This window comes from Lissotriton helveticus, chromosome 12, assembly GCF_964261635.1.
Source record: "Lissotriton helveticus chromosome 12, aLisHel1.1, whole genome shotgun sequence".
NCBI classification, from domain to species: domain Eukaryota; kingdom Metazoa; phylum Chordata; class Amphibia; order Caudata; family Salamandridae; genus Lissotriton; species Lissotriton helveticus.
The window spans coordinates 312,163,791-312,184,778 of NC_136073.1; the positions used below are offsets into that span (position 1 = coordinate 312,163,791).

The following is a 20,988-nucleotide window of genomic DNA, read 5'->3' on the forward strand; positions in this document are numbered from 1 at the left end:
TTGCTAAAATAGGCGTTGCTTGAACGTTCCTGTCTGGGCTTTCATAGGACATCACAAATTGTTTGTCCCACTATCACCCTATCCATCTGTAGCCAGTGCTTATCTCAAGCCCTGAGTGACAATTCGGATATAACTTGAAGTTGTGTCGCCCTGTAATAGGCTAGTAAGTCTAGCAATGCCAGATATCCAGATTCCTTCAGGTGAGACATCAGGTTGTGGGATAGTCTAGCCCTGTGTCCCTGCGAGATGAAGCTAGTTATCATAGATCAGCCCGTGAAAAAAAATCCCCAGAAACCTCAATTGGAAGTCCTTGAAACAAATATAATACGCATGGAAGCGCTTAATTTTGATTGCATTTATGCCACTTATCCAAGTGAGGTACATCAGAGTCCAACTGTTGAAATCTACTTTCAATCGCCTTAACAGGGGAGGGTAATTTTCCTTGTATAAATCTGTTACTCTGAGTGTAATATTAATCTCTAAGTAATTAATCTCTTTTTTGACCCACTGAAAGGTGGAGGCCAAAGCAATATGCTCCATCTCTGTCAGAGGGGTTGTCAGATTAAGTAGAAAGGTTTTTTGAAGGTTATCCCGGAAGCCTGATATTGTTTCGTAGTGTCTGATTTCTACCTGTAGTGAGTATCAGGTCAAGGCAATGGACAATAAAACGTCGTCCGCAGAGAACGAGATCTTATGTTCATCTGGGACGATTTAGATCCCTCGGAGTTCAGGGTTGGTTGTTATTTTTGCAACTAGGGGTTCAATGCTAAGAGCAAAGAGTAAGGGAGGAAGGGGGTAACCCTGCCTCTTCCCCCTGGTGGGTTCAAAGAATTCAGAATATAAACAGTTTATCAATACATGGGATCAAGGGCATGAATAGTGTAGGCTAATCAAAAACTACTAACGGGTATAATCTGAAATAATAATGGGATGAATTATCGCTGAGGTGACTCTCGTTAGCTCTCCCCCTGCTCCTTTGCCAAGGGGATTCTGGGTCTTACGTTTCAAATGATGAACTACAACAGCATAAAGTTCCAGTGAGCGCGCCCCATCCTGCGGGGTATTGCAGGTGCTCTTAAACGCTACAGGTGACTCATGTTAGCGTTCTTCCTTTGTCCAGATGATTATGGTCTTGCGGTCTAGATGATGGGCTACAACAGCAAAAAGTTCCAGTGAGTACATCCCAATGACAATCACATATGGGAAGAAAGTAACAACATGCTTCCAGGATCTCTCCCCTCCATTGCATCAATCACCCTATTTAATAAATGTGCACTTTCAAAGCAAATATATATATTTCTGGGGCGCTAGAAGGCGCACTTGCTGAATGGCCGCACCTACGTGAGGCTCCAGCTGCCTGGCGTAACTATCCTGCATTTCTCCTGTTCCCCTGCACACACCTGCCCGAAAATCCCCACGGAGGGGCGGCGGGCCACTCTCCACAATCGGTGCAAGTTTGGATCCACTACTCCATTGTGTCCCGGAGTTACGAGCTGCGGAGCCCCCGGCTGCGCGAACCTTGCTGTGACGGAGCCTGCAGCCGGCACTTGGACGTGCGCGAGCCCGGGGACCCCCACGAGGCAGGTAGGCCTCTGGCACTGAGTGGGCGACGCGACCGGCTGTGGCGCTGGGACTGCCGACGAGCGGAAAGCGGTGGGATACCTGTGAAGCACACTGAGTACTGCGCGGGAGGGGAGACGGTGTAAGCCTCCCGCGAGTATCACGCTCTTTGGCGCTCCGCTATTAACTTTCTGGGCGCATTATTTTGGCGCCATTGTGGACCGGCTGCACGCGCCAGCGGGGGGTCGGCGCGGGCGAAGGACTGCTTTCCCGCCTCCTTCACGGCCTTGGGGACTGCCTGTGCTTGTTCCCTGGTGAGCGGCCGACTCTATTGCGGTGACTGCCTCTGCCCCTCTAGGCGCTACGCCTCTAGATGTGCTTCCCGCGCTGGAGCGCTGGTGAATTCTCTCATCCTGACCTGCACTTCTGAGCGCTCTGACCAGCCCCGCTGAGAATCACTGTGCCGCCCTGCATTGCCTGGCGCCCTGGCTGCAGGTGACAAACTGCTGTGCCACATAGGTTACGAGAACTGTCTCTCTTTCCGCCTCACCTCCGGCGGCGGTGCACACAGCGCATAGTCGCACTACTCACACAATTTGCTGGCAGCATGGGCAAGCCTGACAGTCGCCAACCCAAGCTGCAGATTGACAGCGCGGCGCAGAAGAAGACGACGCGGCACACGGGGGACACGGCGCCACCTAGAAGCCCGATTGCGGGGGCCTCGACGTCGCCCCCATTGACCCCGGATATGGCCACCATACTGCAAGAGATGCGCCAGGGCTTCGCGACGGTGGTCGACAAGGTAGACCGGCTGACGTCTAGGATGGATGGCATAGCCCAAAAGATGGACGTGCATGAAGAACGTATAAATGAGGCGGAACGCAGGATCTCGGCTGCTGATGACGCGACTGCGGCGCATGACACTCGCCTGGCTAGGATGGACATTGTACTGAGGGTGATTGCCGCCAAGAACGAGGAGTTGGAGGCGAGGAGCCGGCGGAACAACGTCCGCGTCACGGGCATTCCCGAATCGACCAACACCGGGAAAATGGAGCTCTACATCGAGAAACTGCTAACAGCGACGGTGGGGGAGGACGCGCTCTCGAGTCAATTTATTGTGGAACGTGCACATCGTTCCCTTGGTCCTCAACCCAAACCCGGAGCCCCACCGCGGCCCATCATAGCACGCCTACTCAACTACCGGGATCGAGATGCGGCACTCAGAGCCGCCAGAGCGAACCAGAACCTAACATATGATGGCGTGCCCTTCTCCATTTATCCAGACTTTACCCCGGTAGTCCAGGAACAGCGACGGAAGTTTCTTGCCGTCAAACGGAAACTGCGGGACTTGAACATTGACTATGCTCTCCTGTACCCAGCCAAGCTGCGTGTTACACACCAGGGTACGCAACACTTCTTTCTCAACCCGCAACAGGTTGAGGACTACCTTAAGACTCTACCCAAACGGCCCAGGAGATCTGCGGACGCTGCGGACTTGAATGCTTCTGACGTTGAGTAGGCCGCAACTGACTCTCTGCAGCTACACTTCTTGCATTTCACTGATTTGCCTTCACTTCCTTCCCGGCTAACGGGGACTCCTTCAACGTGGTGGTGGTTGCGGCCGCCTACGGGGTGCCGCGGGCGAGTGTTGGACTGCAGGTGGTAATGTATGCCAGGCCCCCACCCCCCTTCTTCCCTCTCTGCTCTGGATGGCGACTCCAAGGGTGGACTTGTGCGGAGTGGGATAGCTGGGGGTGGCGGTACGTGCACCTCTGATGACCTCTACTGGGTGTTCCCCAATGACCTTTACTTGGTTTCATGTTTATTGGATAGTTTTGAGTATTTTCTGTGTTTGTGGGTGGGGGGCGGGACTAGGGTGCTGGCTGGTTGGGGTGGCTTCAGTGGGCGGGGGGTGGTGGGTTACTTCTTGGAGGTGTCGACCTTGCAATAGGCGAGATGCGGCATCTGTTAGAGTAACTGGTGACATTAGCATTGTATGGTTCTGTATTGAGGAATGTTTGCCCTTTTTCCAGCTGCGGCTGGCTGTTGAGGCTGTTGGGGAGGGGGAGGGGTGGGAGAAATGCCGGGATGGTTGTTGGGTTTTTGGTTTTAACATGTGCATGCGATGTTCTGTGCTCTATTGTCTGCCCTATGGAGGGCTTCTTAGACAAAACTGGGGGATGTGGGGTTGGGATGGGTGGTTTGTGCGTTATTTGTGGCTGGGAGGTGGCACGATCGACAAAGGCGTTTCGGTGCTGCGCCATTCTGCTATCTTGTGGGGTGTCGTTGACCTGGGCCGATTGGCCAATGGCATGTTGTTTGCTGAACATTGTTTAGCTGTTTCCACTCTCTGCTGTTGCTACTGTTCATTTACCCTCCTACATGGCTGATACACGCCTGAATGTTGTCACTTGGAATGTGCGAGGGCTGGGGGACCATAGGAAGAGGAGGCACATCTTGAGGTACCTAGATCGCCATAGCATCCACATTGCTTTCCTCCAGGAAACACACTTTGCGCCACACAAAACATGCGCATTTGGGAATAGGTGGGCCTCTCATTCGATATTCGCCAATTACTCCTCGTATGCAAGAGGTACGGCCATTCTAGTTAAGAGGTCCACACCATTTCAGCTGGTGGGCTCTAGGGCTGATCCACAGGGGAGGTATTGTTTGTTATGGGGCAGGCTGGGGCATATGTCGGTGACATTCGCATGTTGTTATGGGCCCAATTCAGATGACCCGCACTTCTTCACATCCTTATGGGCTGCGATAGTTGAGACAGGGCCACAACACCTCATGTGGGGAGGAGATTTTAACGTGACACTGCGCCCCTCTTTGGACAGGTCGCACCCTGCCCCACACCATTATACCAATGGGCGAGAAGTCCTTAGTGCGACCATTGCCGATAACAATCTCGTTGATGCCTGGCGCTCGCATTGCGGGACGAGACAGGAGGGTACACACTTTACGGCACAGGCCAAGTCGTGGGCGCGGCTTGACTACTTCCTCCTAACCTCACAACTGTACACGGCGCTTACACACGCGTCACACCTCCCTAGGACATATTCCGACCACTCCCCTGTTCTTATTACACTGACCGGCTCTGAGCTAGGCCCCCCAGTGACGGCGTGGCGTATGCAACCCTCTATGCTACTGGACTCGGTGTTCCAGGATGAGCTCCGTGAGGAATGTCTGGATTTCTTTAAAAGAAATAAGGACTCTGTCCAGGACGTTGAGACCATATGGGACGCCTTTAAGGCCACGCTCCGGGGCTTATGTATTTCAAAAGGCTCGGGGGTACTCAAGAGTATACTGGCTGAATTGCGCTCCATAGAAGATGACCTGCGTAGTGCTGAGAGCCGCCTTAGGGCTAATCCTGATGGTGCAACCCTTGCAACCATTCGTGTGAAATTAACGGAGTTCTCCGAGGAGGCTGCTCGTGAGGTGAAGTTTAGGAACAAGTACTGGGTGGCCAGGCGATATGGGGAGGGCGAGAGACCTGGAAAAGCCCTGGCGGCGACGGTCAAACTGATGCGATCGCCGACGGTCATACTGGAACTGGAAACGGCTGAGGGATTGGTTCTCAGGGACACTACCCAAATCCTGAATGAATTTGTGCAGCATTACGGTACGCTGTACACCTCTAACGGGACTGGCGGGCTCACACTAGACGACTATCTGACTGATGTCTCTTTAGGGTGGTTGAGCGATGCACAGCGAGAGTTCTCGAGCGCCCCCTTTGAGCTGGATGAGGTCAGAGAGGCTATCATGGGCATGAAATCGGGTAAAGCCACTGGATTAGATGGTATACCCATTGAGTTCTACAAAACGTTCATTGACTTCATGGCGCCGGTACTGCGGGAGGTCTATGAGGACGCGCTGGAGGTGGGCCATCTACCGGCCTCCATGAGAATTGCCCTTATTACGTCACTGCTTAAGCCTGGGAAGCCCGCCTCGAGCTGCGATTCCTACCGACCGTTGTCCCTCCTAAATTGTGACGTTAAAATTCTCGCGAAACTGATTGCAACGCGCATCAGCCTCCTACTGCCGACTCTGATACTACCCGATCAGGCCGGATTTGTGCCTGGAAGGGCGACGTCACACAATCTCCGCACTTTTTTTTCGGTGTATGATTCCATTCATGAAGACCTCCCGATGGCGGCTATTTTTTTGGACGCCACCAAGGCGTTCGATTCGCTCGAATGGAATTATGTGTTCAGGGTTCTTGAGCGAATGGGATTCCCGCCTGTGTTTATCTCCTGGATTAGATTACTGTATACCAGGCCGGAGGCCAGAGTCCTCATTAATGGGAAATTGTCGTCAGCCTTCCCGATCTCCAGAGGGACGAGGCAGGGCTGCCCCCTGTCCCCCCTCCTTTTTGCCATAGCCACTGAACCACTAGCTGCCAAACTGAGACAGCGGCATCGGGATAGTGCACTGCGTTGTTTTCAGAGACAGTTACTCGTCTCTATGTATGCGGACGACATTACCCTTTATGTTCGCCACCCTAGCGATAACCTGCACCCCATACTTAGGGAGTTCATACGATTTGGTGCCCTTTCTGGCATCCAGATTAACTGGAAGAAGTCCTGTATCTCCCCCTTACTGCCTCGACAAGTCCGTTTCCGCTGGAGTTCCCTCTTCCATGGTGTTCGGGAGGTTTCAAATACTTGGGCATACATGTGGAAAGAGGCAGGGAGGAGCTGATACGTGCCAATTATGGCACTGTAATGGACAAGATGCGTGACAGTATATCTAGATGGATCACACTCCCCCTCTCCATGGCGGGTCGTGCCTCATTGATTAAAATGGTTATACTCCCTCAGCTGTTGTACCTCTTCATGAACATTCCGTTTCATCCCGGATCCCATTTCTTTCGGTTACTGCGTTCGGAAATGCTCCGCCTAGTATGGGGCGGTAAGACACCCAGGCTCAAGTGGGATATTCTAGTCAGACCATTCTCCCAGGGGGGTTTCGGAATACCTGACTTTGAGCTTTATTACCGAGCTGCTCAGGCACATTATGCATACTTCTGGATACGCCAGCAGAGGTATATGCCGCAATTAGCGGCCGAACACTGGTTGGCCCATCCGATCCCCATTGAAGGTGCCCTCTACTCCCGGGTTGAGGGTAGGGATAAGACTCCTTCCACGGTGTCCAGCACGGTGACGGCGTGGCACTCCATTGGTGCTATGCTTGACCTGGACTTTCTTTATGCCCCACGGCTGCCGCTAGCCTATCACCCGAAACTGCCGCTCCTGCAAGAGGCTGGCTTTCAAAAACTGCTTGGGAAGCTAAACGTCAATACATGGGGGGACCTGTATCTGGACGGTGTCTTCCGGACTAGAGATCAGTTTTACGGGAGCATACAACCCACACCTCTTGACGTGTTTTACTATGTCAGACTCAGACACGGGTTACAAGCCATAACGCCTGACTTCCCTTGCGAGCCCTCAGTACTTCCTCCCCTGCAAAACATGTTGCTTCTTGATAACCCTATTAAACTGGTGTCCACACTGTATAAATCTGTTAGGTCTAACATCACCTATGATGATCTGCCCGCTAGGAGTAAATGGGAACAGGACCTGGCCTTCGCTCTCACAGACACCCAATGGGATTTTTGCCTGCAACAGACCGAGCGCATCTCCTCTAACAGCCGTTATAGGATACTTCATTATAAATTCCTACACAGGCTATATTACACTCCAGCGCGCCTCCACAGGTTCCAGCTTAGGCCTACTGATACGTGTGACAGGTGTGGGGCTCCAGGGGCGGATTTCCTTCACCTTGCCTGGGGGTGTGCCGAAGTGAACTTATACTGGTCTCAAGTGTTTACGGCACTATCCAAAATGATACACATGACGGTTGATCCATCCCCGTTGGTGGCACTTCTGGGGTATGTTGCGCCTCTCCAGGCGGCTCACCGTAAATATGTGGCGCTGGCTATGCTTCTGGCCAAACGCAGGGTGGCCTGTAGATGGGGGAGAGGAAGGGCGCCAAAATTTAAGGACTGGATGAGTGACATGGTGTACTGCCAGGAGCAGTTAAATACATATTCCGAGCTACTGCCGCCCACTTCTAGGCCTACTGACATCTGGGCCCCGTTACAATGCTATTTGGTAACTGACCCGCTAGAGGGTGATAGCACTTGAGGTTGAGTTATTGAGATATTAAGCGGTTGTAGTTTCTTGATCTCACATTGACACTCCTGGTCTGATGTATCTGGCATGATATGTGCGCTGCTTGTTGCTCCTGCCCCCCCCACCCCCCCCCCTCTTTGTGCTCCCTGGTCACCCCGTTTCACTCAGAACGTCCTCCCCCAAGGCTCGCGCGGCCTACTACCTCTGATACTATGACCCGCCTCGCACTTGGCTTGTAGTTGTGTAGCTCTGCTGCCCACGTGCCCCTCAGGATTTGTTATGCCCGACATGCCTGTTTCCCCCCACCCTCCCCCCCCCTCCTGCTTGGGTTCGGATAGACATTGCACATGTTACTGTTCATGTTTAGTTTAAGGTATAACTTGAAAAAATGCAAGACTCATAGATTTCGCTGTACTGACGCTGCATTTGCCACTCTGATTATGCTGGGGCCTGGATTGTTGTCACATTCATGCATATCTGCTACGATTTATATTTCTGTATGCATTGATGGCGGCCGGCCTCCGGGTTGTTGGTAAGACGCTGTGTACTCCTGGAAATGCTAAATAAATGTTTTGCACTTTAAAAAAAAAAAATATATATATATATATATATATTTCTGAATATATTGAGGCCCTATTTCCTTCGTTTCAAAGCTACTTATCACCAACTTGTTGTAGACTTGGCGTACTTTATGTAGTGTAAAAGAAAAAGAGAAAAAACTTGATAATAAACAGGTAATGCCGCTAAGCATACTTAAAGTGTGCAGACTTTCCATACAAGCTGTCTGGCTTTAATAACAATCAAGCAATGAGGGACTTGTAAAGTGTGGCTACTCACCCATGAGGATCTCAAGGCGCTGGGGGAGGGGGGCTGCTGGTTGGACTGGGTGGAGGATCATTCGAAGAGCCAGATCTTGAGGTCCTTCCTGAATTTGGGTGAATACTTGTTCTTGTTTTTATTCGGAGGACGGGACTAATTTAAATGAGAAATTAGTAGAGTGATAATTTATAATGTGTACATAATATGGTTAAAAATACAGGACCGGTGCCTCATTTAATTATGATGCTTTTATGAGCAACCTCAAAGATTTGAACTGTTTACATTAGGAAACACATTTAGCACCCTCACTCCTTTACATGAAAAGTATTAGAAAAAGTAAATGGTTTCTTAGAGTGCCTAATTTCATAATCACAGACCGAGGTCCAAAGTCACACACCTTTCAATAAAACCTGTTGTTCAAACAACTGGGTTATGCTTTATGAGACACCAATTAGACCATCTCCATTTACGAGCAAATTTAGACTCCACAATTCAAAATTAGAAATAAAAAGGGTCTGTGCATTGCCAAAGCACTTTTGCAAATGAACTAAATGGGCAGTTAGTAAAACACAGAAAACAAGTTTTATTTGCATACATTCTTCCTTAAAAGATGTGGTTAAAAACAAGATTTGTACTTGTACTTATCTTAATGCAGTGCATGCCTCCCTTCAAAAATGTATAACTTGAATGTATAAATAGTTGATATTTCAAAGTCAAGAAGAGTAATTTTGGGGTCTTCCAGAAAGTACCTTGTGAGAGAATGCCCTTTTTACATAGCCACCCCCATGTATTTGCTGTTTTTTTTGTGCTGCACACTGCAGCACTTCTGTCAAGTGTCCAGTGTATGTTCTCTGACCCTTAAAGCATGTAGAAATCGGCTACTCCCAAATTGGCATATTTACCTATCCTATCATATATTATATGATGTAGAAACTGCAACCTTAGTATGGAAAGTTGTGGACTGCCCCTACAAATCCCTCCTAGAGACACCACTGGTAGAATGTGAGGAAGGGGAGTGGCACAGACCACACAAGAGGAGGCAGCTGGCGTGTGAACCAGAAGTGAAAATGGGCACATCATGACTCGGCTGGATCCCGACAGAAACCCAATGAAGGGGATGAGCCCAAATAGTACTACAATGGAAACATGAGGGGAGGAGTAGGGTAATATTAAATAGCTCTGTAACCTTCCTGTGCAGATACAAATGATTATGTGTGCATTGCAGGCAATTCATTGCACGGAGGTCATCAGCAAGAATGCTGAGACTGAATACTCGCACACCATTCATCTGGTACCAGAAGTAAAGTTTGTGCTCTGCCTACCCTGTGCAGAAATCCTAGCTACATCCATTTTCAGAATCTTGATTTTTGCCAGGAGCATGCAAAGATTAAAGGAGGACATTGGATAAATGGATGGTGGATTTCCAAGCTTGGGCACATTTAGTGTCACTGGTATGGCACCCATTGTATCTACTCCAGTATTTGCACACATCCTGCCCAATGTCATATGCATGTGTGGGAAGGGGGGTCGGGGGAAGGAGAGCCTCACAAGTATGAAGGTGTCTTTAACCGGGTTTTTATTAAGTACTTCTCTACCACCGGTTGGATTGTAAGCAAAACAAGGGTAAAGTACAAAGAACATAGGTCTGGAGTCCCTTTAGCGGCGAACTGTCGAGGTCATCACTTCCAGTCTTTGCCTCAAGGAGAGAAGGCCGGCTTGTTCCAGGGATTTGTACTCGAGAGAAAAGAAAAACAGAAAAGAGCCACGTTAGGGCCGAGACCAATATATACAAAGGTAGAGAGGGGGTTAGGGTAGTGAGGGAACACCAGGGTACTACCACCGTCTGTAACCGCCTATCTGTGAAGGATAACAAGGCACGGCGAGAGTGTCCACCCTCAGGCTACCCGGTCCCACCCCGTGAGAAAAACAACCCTTGAAAACGCCCTCGTACCTTGTGTAGCCACACTTCTCCCTTGGAAGTGTGGCGGGGCGGCTCATGGGAACGTTGGCCTCCTGGCTTGTCGACTCTCGGCTCCAGGGGGCTCAACAGCGGTTCTACGACGGTTCCTCCTTCTTCCTCCTTGGCGGTGTCTTCCTCGTCTTCCCGTTCCGTTTCCAAAGGATCCGCGCTGCAGTAGGGAAACGGGGCTTCCTTAAACGCCCCTAGCTCCCGTGATTGGCCAGTGGTGGATGACGTCCAGGCGCCGGATTGGTCGGGTGCAGATGCAGTCGGTGGGAACGCCCCCAGCGTCATGGAGGCTGGACACGGAAACGGACGTGCTGGAGGCAGGGCCGGGGAAGCCCATGAAACGTCACAAGGATCCTGCGGACGGGGTGTAAAGGAAGAGACGTTAGCAGGCACACCCCGTCCGATTGCGTCAGGGAGCTCGTCCAGGTCAGGGAGCCCGGCTTCGTGACACATCCCACCCCCAGGATTGACCCGATCGGGGGGAATCGGATACCGGGAGAGAAAGTCAACATTACCCTGCAGGGAACCTTTCCTGTGACGGACCTCAATCTGGTATGGCTGCAGGGCCAGGAACCAACGCAGGATGCGGTCATTGTTCCCACGGTTGCGTTGGAGCCAAGTCAAGGGAGCATGATCAGTATACAACACAAAGGGCCTCCCCTCGAGATAGTACCTCAACTTCTCCACTCCCCAGCGGACAGCCAGGCATTCCTTCTCGATAGTGGAATAAGCTTGCTCCCTTGGAAATAGTTTGCGACTTATAAAGAGCACAGGCCGTTCGGCCCTGTTCGCATCCACCTGGGACAGTACTGCACCAATACCCACTCCAGAGGCATCCGTCTGGAGTATGAATGGTTTGAGGAAATCAGGAGACACCAGAACAGAGGAGGAAGTCAAGGCGTCCTTCAAAGTCTGGAAGGCCGAAGACTGCACAACAGAAGGTGAGGGGAGTGCAGCTGACTTAGTGTTTTTCCCAAGCAGGTCAGTGAGGGGCCCTGCCAGACCTGCAAACTGAGCAATGAAGCGGCGGTAGTAACCCACCAACCCCAAGAAGGCCCTGAGTTCTTTCTTCGTAGAGGGGTAGGGTATTGCTTTGATCGCTTCCAGTTTCTCAGTCTGAGGTTTAATCTTTCCATCCCCTAAGAGATACTCGAGATACTTGACCTGCTGGAAAGCAAATCGGGACTTCTTTGCGTTAATGTGGAGATTGGCCTCCTTCAGACCGGTTAGTATGTTCCCCAGATGTTTTAAGTGGTCCTCCCATGTCTTACTGAACACCACAATGTCGTCCAGGTAGGCCGACGCATATTGTAAGTGAGGTGCCAGCAGTGTATCCATGGCCCTCTGAAATGTTGCTGGCGCTCCATGCAGCCCAAAGGGGAGTACCGTGAAATGAAAGTGACCAGAAGGGGTTGAGAACGCCGTCTTCTCCCTGTCCTGAGGAGCAAGGGGTATTTGCCAATACCCCTTGGTGAGATCGATGGTGGTTATGTACCGGGCCTCACCAAGGCGTTCCAGCAGCTCATCGACTCTAGGCAAAGGGTAGGCATCTTGTTTAGACACCCGATTAACCGCCCGAAAGTCGATGCAAAACCTGATACTACCGTCAGGCTTTGGTACCAGGACCACCGGAGAGCACCAATTGCTGTGGGAAGGCACTATGATCCCGGATTTCAGCATGCTGTCAACCTCGTCCTGGAACGCTTTGCGTCTCGCCTCGGGGATGCGGTAGGGCTTTTGTTTTACCACCACATTGGGGAGAGTAGGTATACAGTGTTCTGCCAAGTGTGTATGGCCCGGTTGATCAGAGAAGACCGCTGCATGAGACATGAGTAAGTTGGTCACTTCTTGTTGTTGGGTAGCGGATAACTCAGGGTTGATAGGAGCGTCACCAACGGTGTGACTCGTAGTGGAAACGGGAGACGCCACATGGACATCCTGAGGAGGTGTACCTAACCATTTTTTTAGTAAATTGATGTGATACATCTGGGTTTTACCTCTTCCCATTTGTACTAAGTATGTCGTGCGTCCTATTTTCCTCAAAATCTTAAAGGGTCCCTGCCACTCCTTCCTCATTTTGTGGGTAGAGGAAGGTAATAAGATTAACACCCAATCGCCTACGTCTAATACTCTCCACTTTGTACCCCGATCATAGAGGGTTTTCTGTTTGGTTTGTGCCGCTGCTAAGTGGTCGTGAGCCAGGGTCCGTAGTTTATGGAGCCTGCTCTGTAACTGCCTAGTGTAATCTAACAGGGCCTCGGCTTCCTGTGCTCCCACAGACTCCCAGCTGTCTTTAGTGATTTCCAGAAGAGTTCTAGGGGGTCTCCCGAACAGCAATTCAAATGGCGAAGTCCCTAAACTAGACTGTTTCTGGCTGCGAAGGACAAAGAGAGCCAGAGGCAATAATTGGTCCCAGTTCTTCCCGTCACCTGACAACAGTTTTTTTAACGTCAACTTAAGGGAGCCGTTGTAGCGCTCAACCAACCCGTCTGTTTGTGGGTGATACACAGACGTTTTGATGTGTTTGATGTTTAACTGTTTGCACACCTGTTGCATCAACCGTGAAACAAACGGGGTGCCCTGATCGGTAATGATCTCCTTCGGAAAACCCATACGAGAGAAGACCTCAACCAACCTCTGGGCTATTGTGGTGGTCGTAGCAGCCCTAAGGGGAAATGCCTCGGGATATCTCGTGGCGTAATCAACTAGGACTAAGGCGTACTGATGTCCTCGGGAGGATTTCGGCAAAGGGCCGATCAGATCCATCCCTATTCGGTCGAAGGGAACACCTATAATAGGCATGGGCATCAGAGGGACAGGAGGAGGAGTGTACGGGTTACGTTTCTGACAAATCCTACACTCCTGGCAATATTTCTGGACTTGGGCATAAATGCCTGGCCAGAAAAAATGGCGTAAGATGGACTGACCAGTTTTTTCTACCCCTGAGTGGCCGGCTAACAGATGCGCATGACCAAAGAACAAGATCTGATCACGAAAGCTATGCGGGACCAACAATTGGGGTTCGGCGTCCGCCTTGGCGAGCCTGTACAGTAGACCGTTTTTTTCAACAAAGGTGGGATAACTTCGGGTGGTCGGGTCTTGTCTATTTCGGGCAACCTGCCATGCATTGCTAAGGCTGGCGTCATTTAACTGGGCTGTCCTAAAATGAGTGTCCATGGCCCAGGGCTCTACGGCTAACAAGGCTTCACTAGGAAGGGACAGGGGGTGAAGAACCTCTAACAACAAAGAACTAAAGGTGGGGTTATCTGTCCCTATGATTACAGGCTCGGGTAGACTAGACATAACCCCCACCACTACGTCCATTGGTGTCCCTGAGGGCGTTGTCAACGTGACCTTTGCCACCGGATAATCCTTGACGTCCCCATGGACACAACGGATACTGACCCATCTCCCAGCAAGGAGAGAGGCCTGTTCTACCAACTCCTTTCGTATAACAGATTGTTTGCAGCCGGAATCCAACAACGCTCTTACTTTGGCACCGTTCAATAAGACACGTACGTAGAAAGTGGTTCCGGTTTCTTGTGCGTACAGGATGGACCTGGGGGCATAGCTCACGTCCATAGGTTCTTCTTCTCTTTCCTTTTTCTTCCGACAAAAGCGAGCGATATGACCCCACTCACCGCAATCATAACATTGAGGGCCGGTGTTAGGCAGTTCCGGTCGTTGGAACCGTGCTTTCACGGGTTCAGGAATGGGTTTTTGGAATGTTTTTTTTTTCAGTTTTGATAGGAGGCAACAGCTTGGTGTTTTTTTCTGGTTCCCTCGTATAAGGCCTACCCTGGGCTCGGGCGTAACAGGTCGCCATTTCTATAGCGTGATCCAGGGTTAAACCGGCATGTTGTTTAAGCCACCTCTGGGTGCTATAGGGAAGGGACTCAATGAACTGTTCAAGATATATCTTGTTCATTATGGCATCGACGTTTCCTTCCTGGGGTTTGAGCCACAGGTCTGCTGATTCTTTTAGTTTGAAAAACAAAGTTTTGGGTAAATCCCCGGGGGAACCCTTTTCTTGACGGAACCTAAGTCTATGGGTTTCCTCGTCCACCCCCAACCTGTCGAGGATATACTGTTTCACGACAGCATAAGCCGTAGTTCCATCACGGTTCACAGTTTGATAAGCTGCCTGGGCCTCACCAATCAATAAGGGCGCCAAGTAGAAGGGCCATCTATCCCCAGGCCAGGAACTGGCTCTTGCCGCTCTTTCAAAGTTCAAAAAGAAAGCCAGTGGGTCCTCGCCTGGACTGAATTTTTGTAGCGGTACAACAGTGCCTGGAGGGGGAGCTGAAGTCCTTCCCTGTCCTATCACAGTCATCAATTGTGTTTGTCCTTCCGCCAGTTTAATAAGATTGTCGGACTGGGTCTGAATGGCTTGAGTAAACGCGGCTCTGTCAGCCTCCATTTGGGTCAACAGACTCTCCATTCTGTTTCGAATGGCGGGGTTCACTGACGGATCCGAGTCACGGCACCACTTGTGGGAAGGGGGGTCGGGGGAAGGAGAGCCTCACAAGTATGAAGGTGTCTTTAACCGGGTTTTTATTAAGTACTTCTCTACCACCGGTTGGATTGTAAGCAAAACAAGGGTAAAGTACAAAGAACATAGGTCTGGAGTCCCTTTAGCGGCGAACTGTCGAGGTCATCACTTCCAGTCTTTGCCTCAAGGAGAGAAGGCCGGCTTGTTCCAGGGATTTGTACTCGAGAGAAAAGAAAAACAGAAAAGAGCCACGTTAGGGCCGAGACCAATATATACAAAGGTAGAGAGGGGGTTAGGGTAGTGAGGGAACACCAGGGTACTACCACCGTCTGTAACCGCCTATCTGTGAAGGATAACAAGGCACGGCGAGAGTGTCCACCCTCAGGCTACCCGGTCCCACCCCGTGAGAAAAACAACCCTTGAAAACGCCCTCGTACCTTGTGTAGCCACACTTCTCCCTTGGAAGTGTGGCGGGGCGGCTCATGGGAACGTTGGCCTCCTGGCTTGTCGACTCTCGGCTCCAGGGGGCTCAACAGCGGTTCTACGACGGTTCCTCCTTCTTCCTCCTTGGCGGTGTCTTCCTCGTCTTCCCGTTCCGTTTCCAAAGGATCCGCGCTGCAGTAGGGAAACGGGGCTTCCTTAAACGCCCCTAGCTCCCGTGATTGGCCAGTGGTGGATGACGTCCAGGCGCCGGATTGGTCGGGTGCAGATGCAGTCGGTGGGAACGCCCCCAGCGTCATGGAGGCTGGACATGGAAACGGACGTGCTGGAGGCAGGGCCGGGGAAGCCCATGAAACGTCACAAGGATCCTGCGGACGGGGTGTAAAGGAAGAGACGTTAGCAGGCACACCCCGTCCGATTGCGTCAGGGAGCTCGTCCAGGTCAGGGAGCCCGGCTTCGTGACACAATGCTTCCCTGGAATTCATGAGGCTACCTTCGTCCTTTCTCTCCCTTAACAGCAGTGTGCCATCTTTACTTGCAGATGGTTGTTGTATGACGTTTTAGATTCCGAATGAATTTTCCCGTTTCATGCCCTTATATAGGTACAATTCTCGTTGCCCTTATATAAGCATAGAAATCAAGCCCTTATTTAGGCATAGCCCATGCAACCCAAATACAGGCATGGCTACGTCCATCCGTTCACCAAACGATTTATTGGAAAACCAGCTTAAGCCCTTAGGGACTTCCCCTTACTTGAATATTGATTTCTCCAAGAATTCAGTTACTTTACAATGAACAACTTTTCCCTAGGGGTTCATTCATATGCCTGACTCTACGTCAAACATGTAATTCCTAAACACCTTCAAGGTATAAATATACCTTCACTTGCTATAGCAAAGTACGGTGGTTCGGTGCAGTTCGACGACCTACTTGCCCGACGCAGCTCGCTACAGCAAGTGCCGAAGGAAGCCAGCTGACGCACTGATCAGGAAGCTGTCCTCCTCTGCCGAGGAATCCAGCTCTAGTGTTTCTGACTCCCCTTGCGGGAGTTGGGAAATCGAGTCCCGAGACATAGATACCAGACCTCCTTCATTCTAAGGTATGGAGCTGATTAGAACCTAGAGAAACCTTTGGCAAATTCTTGGCAAAACTAAACCTATGCTAAAAAACAATACCTACTTCTTCCCTCGTACTAGACCTACGTTAGGTACATTGGGGTGGCGTATTTTAGAAGCACCAGTTGAGTATTTTAGCCTGTGTTATATATGTGTGTATGTATTTTTATATGGCTTAGAAACCATATAATGCTCTTACAGTATTATTTCGTATTACTCTTTACACTGTACGCATTATACTTTGCATTCTGCCTAACGATTGTAGCAGTTCACCTCTCTTGCATGAGAAAGAAGACTGTTCAATAAACCTTTTTTATTGAAACGCCCGTCTCTCTATTTCTGTGCACCCTCTGTAGAAACGAAGCATGCACGATTGACTGAGTGAAATACTTATCTATTGTTTCCATGACTCTGAAGATAGTTATTCCAGTCCTAGGGAAACAAAGTTGTCATGTTTATGCGGTTGTCAGAAACTAATACCTTCTTGTGAATTCGAGAAAGCTTCTAGTGACCTCTGAGCTAGCTGGCACTCACTATTAAGTTAAGTATATTCGATAGAGACCTACTGACCTAAGTCCTACGTCATATCTATAGGATATATTATTCCAATGCGCATAGTCTATTGGGAATATAGGAACTACACTACAAGGTCATTTTATAAAATATCAACCCTGCTTCTTTTATTTGCCATGGGAGCTCCATGATGCTTCAAACATTTCTTCCGCACTATATAAAATATTATCTTGTGTCTGGTAACAGAGCTTTCCACCTCCCAAGAGCAGTGGAGGGCCTTACTGAAGACATCCTTAATGCAGCAGGGGTATCTTATCTCTGGATACAACAGTATTGTTTTTGTTGGATCAGGTAGCAATCAAAAAACAGAAAGCATGATGTTTGTTGCAAATGAAACTGTAGAACTGGTTTATAGCATTACACGCGATTACAGTTTAATGCACAGAGAGATAAAGTGATTTGGCAAGAATCACACTATTTTGGTCATGCGGCAAAGCAAGTTTTTAGAACCTGGTATGCAGAACCAGTTTTAAATTTACAACACTGATGCATGCAGGAATATAAATTACATTAAAAGGTTATTGGAGAAGACATGGCTGGGGTGATGTTAAAATGTTATGTTAATGCATTCCTAGCCGAAGGGCATGGAAGAACAGGACATTACAGTTTAAGATATTCTCATTGGTCAAGGACAGATACCCGATATGTTGGCTAACAACAAAGATTTTGGTCACATGCTTTATCCATCCATGGTGAACTACTGAACTGAGATATCAGGATATATTAGACACCTAATGGGCAATACAGTATTGTATGCACTAAGAGTCTACATACTGGGACCAGTGGTAGACCCAAACAGAAAATAGAAATCATATTTGTCGACCTGGTACTACTACTTGCCAAATGGCAAATCGACTTGATATGGAAGACTAAGAATGCTTCACATTCAGCTCAGTGGAAAATGAATTAGACCAAATAGGACAGAGTTGGATCTGATACTTTTAAATTGGACTAAGAAAAATGATGATAGACATACGTGATGGGACACTAGGTCGGCATATTGTGAGGGTGAACAAGTAGGCCTACGGTCAGGATACAACAATGGTGCCAAACACACACTTGACATAAGCTGTCTAACTGGTCTCCAATAACCTAATGCACACATACATGATAAGCAACCCAGCAACACCTTATCTGCTACAATTTGACACTGACTATGCACAATCCAATAAGTTTTAGTACACATTGATTAAGTTTATGTTATGCAATGTAGCCAACAAATCTTGAATGTAAACGTGTAACTACCAACAACCATAATCAAACTTTATATTTAATATCAAAAATGCAAATTAACACTTTAGAAAAAAATGACTGAATAGGTTAATGTATTTTTGAGAATGTATATTAAAGTTTGAGCTGTATGATTATTTATTTCTCTGAAAGAAGACACATTTAAATATAAAGAAATTGTAAATATGACTGCTGCATTTTCAGGATTCTAGAAGACTTATTTTTATACATGCATCTAAAGTTTCATCTCACATTCCTAGACTTGCATGCAGTACAATCCACCTTAATTGTTTTTTTTATCTTTGTAGATTTTTAATTGTAGAATGTAAGTTATAAGCTGTAAGGAGAAGGAACTATAATGTTATCCACCAATGAAGGAGAATTGGATCCGGACAGTGACATAGAAACTGAAGAGACTCAAGAAATCCAGTGGCAGGATTATTACCCAAACTGGAATGAAAGGGAAGAGAATCTTGTCTATGCTCTTCTAGATGTTAGCGAGAAACATATAGAAGAAGATGACAAGGCAGTGGAGCTCTCTATTCCAACAGGATGGGAAGAAGCGGTACGTTATGCATTTTCATTGCTCATATTTTTTAAATTTTTTCAACATCTTTCAGACACTTAGACAGCCTTTCCATGTTTCCCTGGACCATGTGTGACAAGATGGGGCAGTCCATGGTTTTCATTGCATTCTGGGGCTTGTAGGTTTGTTTATTGCATTGTTATGTTTAGCTCTTCCCATTAAGGTGGGTACCTGGATTCCAAACACAGTAATTCACTGCTATGATGTTCTAACAGTGAGAGCAGCGCTGACGAACAGGCTTCTGTTGGGAAGGAAAAGGAAGGCGCAAAGAATGGTGGAGTGGGTGGCCAGGGGACCCACATATGGAGTGAAGGAGGTGTTAAACCAAGGCATAACCTCCTTACATCAAAATAATCACACAGCAGATGCCAAGGCCTTAACTAAGAGGCTCTGTTGAAACTTGCAGGAATCCTAAAGAGTTTGGAGAAATCGCTTCACCCACAACTTATTGTGGCATGCTTCATTAGAGAGGTTTTGCCATACCTCTGTAGGAAAATACCACCTTGGTGGACTCAACCGGTGGTGAGAGTTCTTCAATAAATACAGACTGGATTATAGTAGGGATCCAAATATGTCATAAAAGTATATTGCAGTATACCCAAGGGAATCTCCTTTACCGTCTGGTACCCCAGATATGATTAAAAATCCATATAGGTCATCTGTGATGAAATACAATGACTCATCTTCCCAGAAGATTGTGCCAATATGCTGTGGCTGTGTTAAAAGCCCATAAGGGCCTCTGGCCTTCGTCAGGTCTTCTATAATCCCTATCATAATTCACTCAGAAGGGTATCTTGGTGCTGAATAACAGATGTTTATTGTTACCCAACTCAATGGTACTCATTTCATCGACCTCAGAAGAATGAAAGGCTGAGTGGACCCATCGGGAATACAGGCCTTTACAGTGGATGCATTAGTCCTCTAAGACACCAGACCCACAATAATAAAAAAATATATATAATCCCTACATATTTGTGCAGTGCGCAACCATGAGACCTATTGGTCTCACACCTTTCCTTTTGTTCCTCTCTGAACGGCAACTACAAGAGAAGTTATATTAAAGACAAAAGTCATGAGGTGGCGTGGCCAACCGGGCAGCGAGATGGCCGCTCTGTGAGTGTGCTCCGCCGGCTACATATAGAAATCCTTCATAATCCTTCTCCATGACCTAGCAGTGCCTGGTTCTAACCGGGAATCGGTAGCGGAAGCAGAGCTACTCCTCCGACCTGAGTTTTGAGCGCACTGATCACCGACAAGCGTAGCTACAGCCTTTCACGAACTGGTCGGGCTGTGCGACGCGGGAGACAAGCTGCTGCGAAGTCCGCTCCGGGCGCCGCTTCCCACTGCAGACCGATGATCGGCGGGCCTTCGGGGGCCCTGAGAGAGGCGGAGTGCGGACCCCGGTGACTTTGCGCTGTTCTCTTCAGAAGCCGCCGGTGAGTCGATGCTGAGCTGCTGCGGGGATATACACCTGTAATCTCCCCGTTGGTTCGTGAGACTTGACACTGGGCTCCCGGGGGCAGACGGAGTGATCGCGCCCGAGGTGAGCCCGCCATTTTGCTCGTGAGATTGGCGCCGGAGAGTTGCACGGCTGCTGGGGCCTGGGCCTGCTCCCGTTGCTTGGAGGTGGGTCGTTGAGGAGCGAGCCTTCGGGAGTGAGTGTCTTACAGATACAGCCCCCTCACCTGACACACAACACTCCCGACTGCTAATTTGTACCCGCGCACGTGACCAGAGTTCCTCCTATCTGCGGCAGTGCCCAATTACCTGTGGCTGCTCGTTGCCTGACGGGGTGTCCCTGCTCGGCGCTGTACAACTTGCGGCCGTTGGACTGCTCTGGCGCGCACAAGACTGGTTGTCACCGCCATTTTTGAACCCTAGAGTGCACTCGCCTGGGCCCGGACTTCAGCTTGGCTCCCTGTCTGCCCGTGCAGTGCTGTGGACAAGCGCGCGACAACGTGAAGGCTTGGCTGGGCTGTATGCACAACGCCCTTGTGTACATCTGGAACTGGTGAGTTGCCCTGCTTGCCGTTGTGCGTGATACCACGAGGCCCTCTCTACTG

At 49.3% G+C, this 20,988-nt stretch overlaps 1 protein-coding gene across 3 annotated transcripts in view; it reads left to right on the forward strand.

Moving 5' to 3' along the window:
- Positions 1–20,988, forward strand: part of C12H16orf46 (chromosome 12 C16orf46 homolog) — a 132,567-nt gene that overhangs the window by 74,007 nt on the left and 37,572 nt on the right. For all 3 annotated transcript variants that reach the window (XM_078671462.1, XM_078671464.1, XM_078671463.1), the window contains one exon: positions 18,648–18,904. In XM_078671462.1, coding sequence (XP_078527588.1) covers positions 18,698–18,904 — 207 coding nt within the window. In that variant the 5' untranslated portion in view covers positions 18,648–18,697. The remainder of the gene's footprint in view (positions 1–18,647; positions 18,905–20,988) is intronic.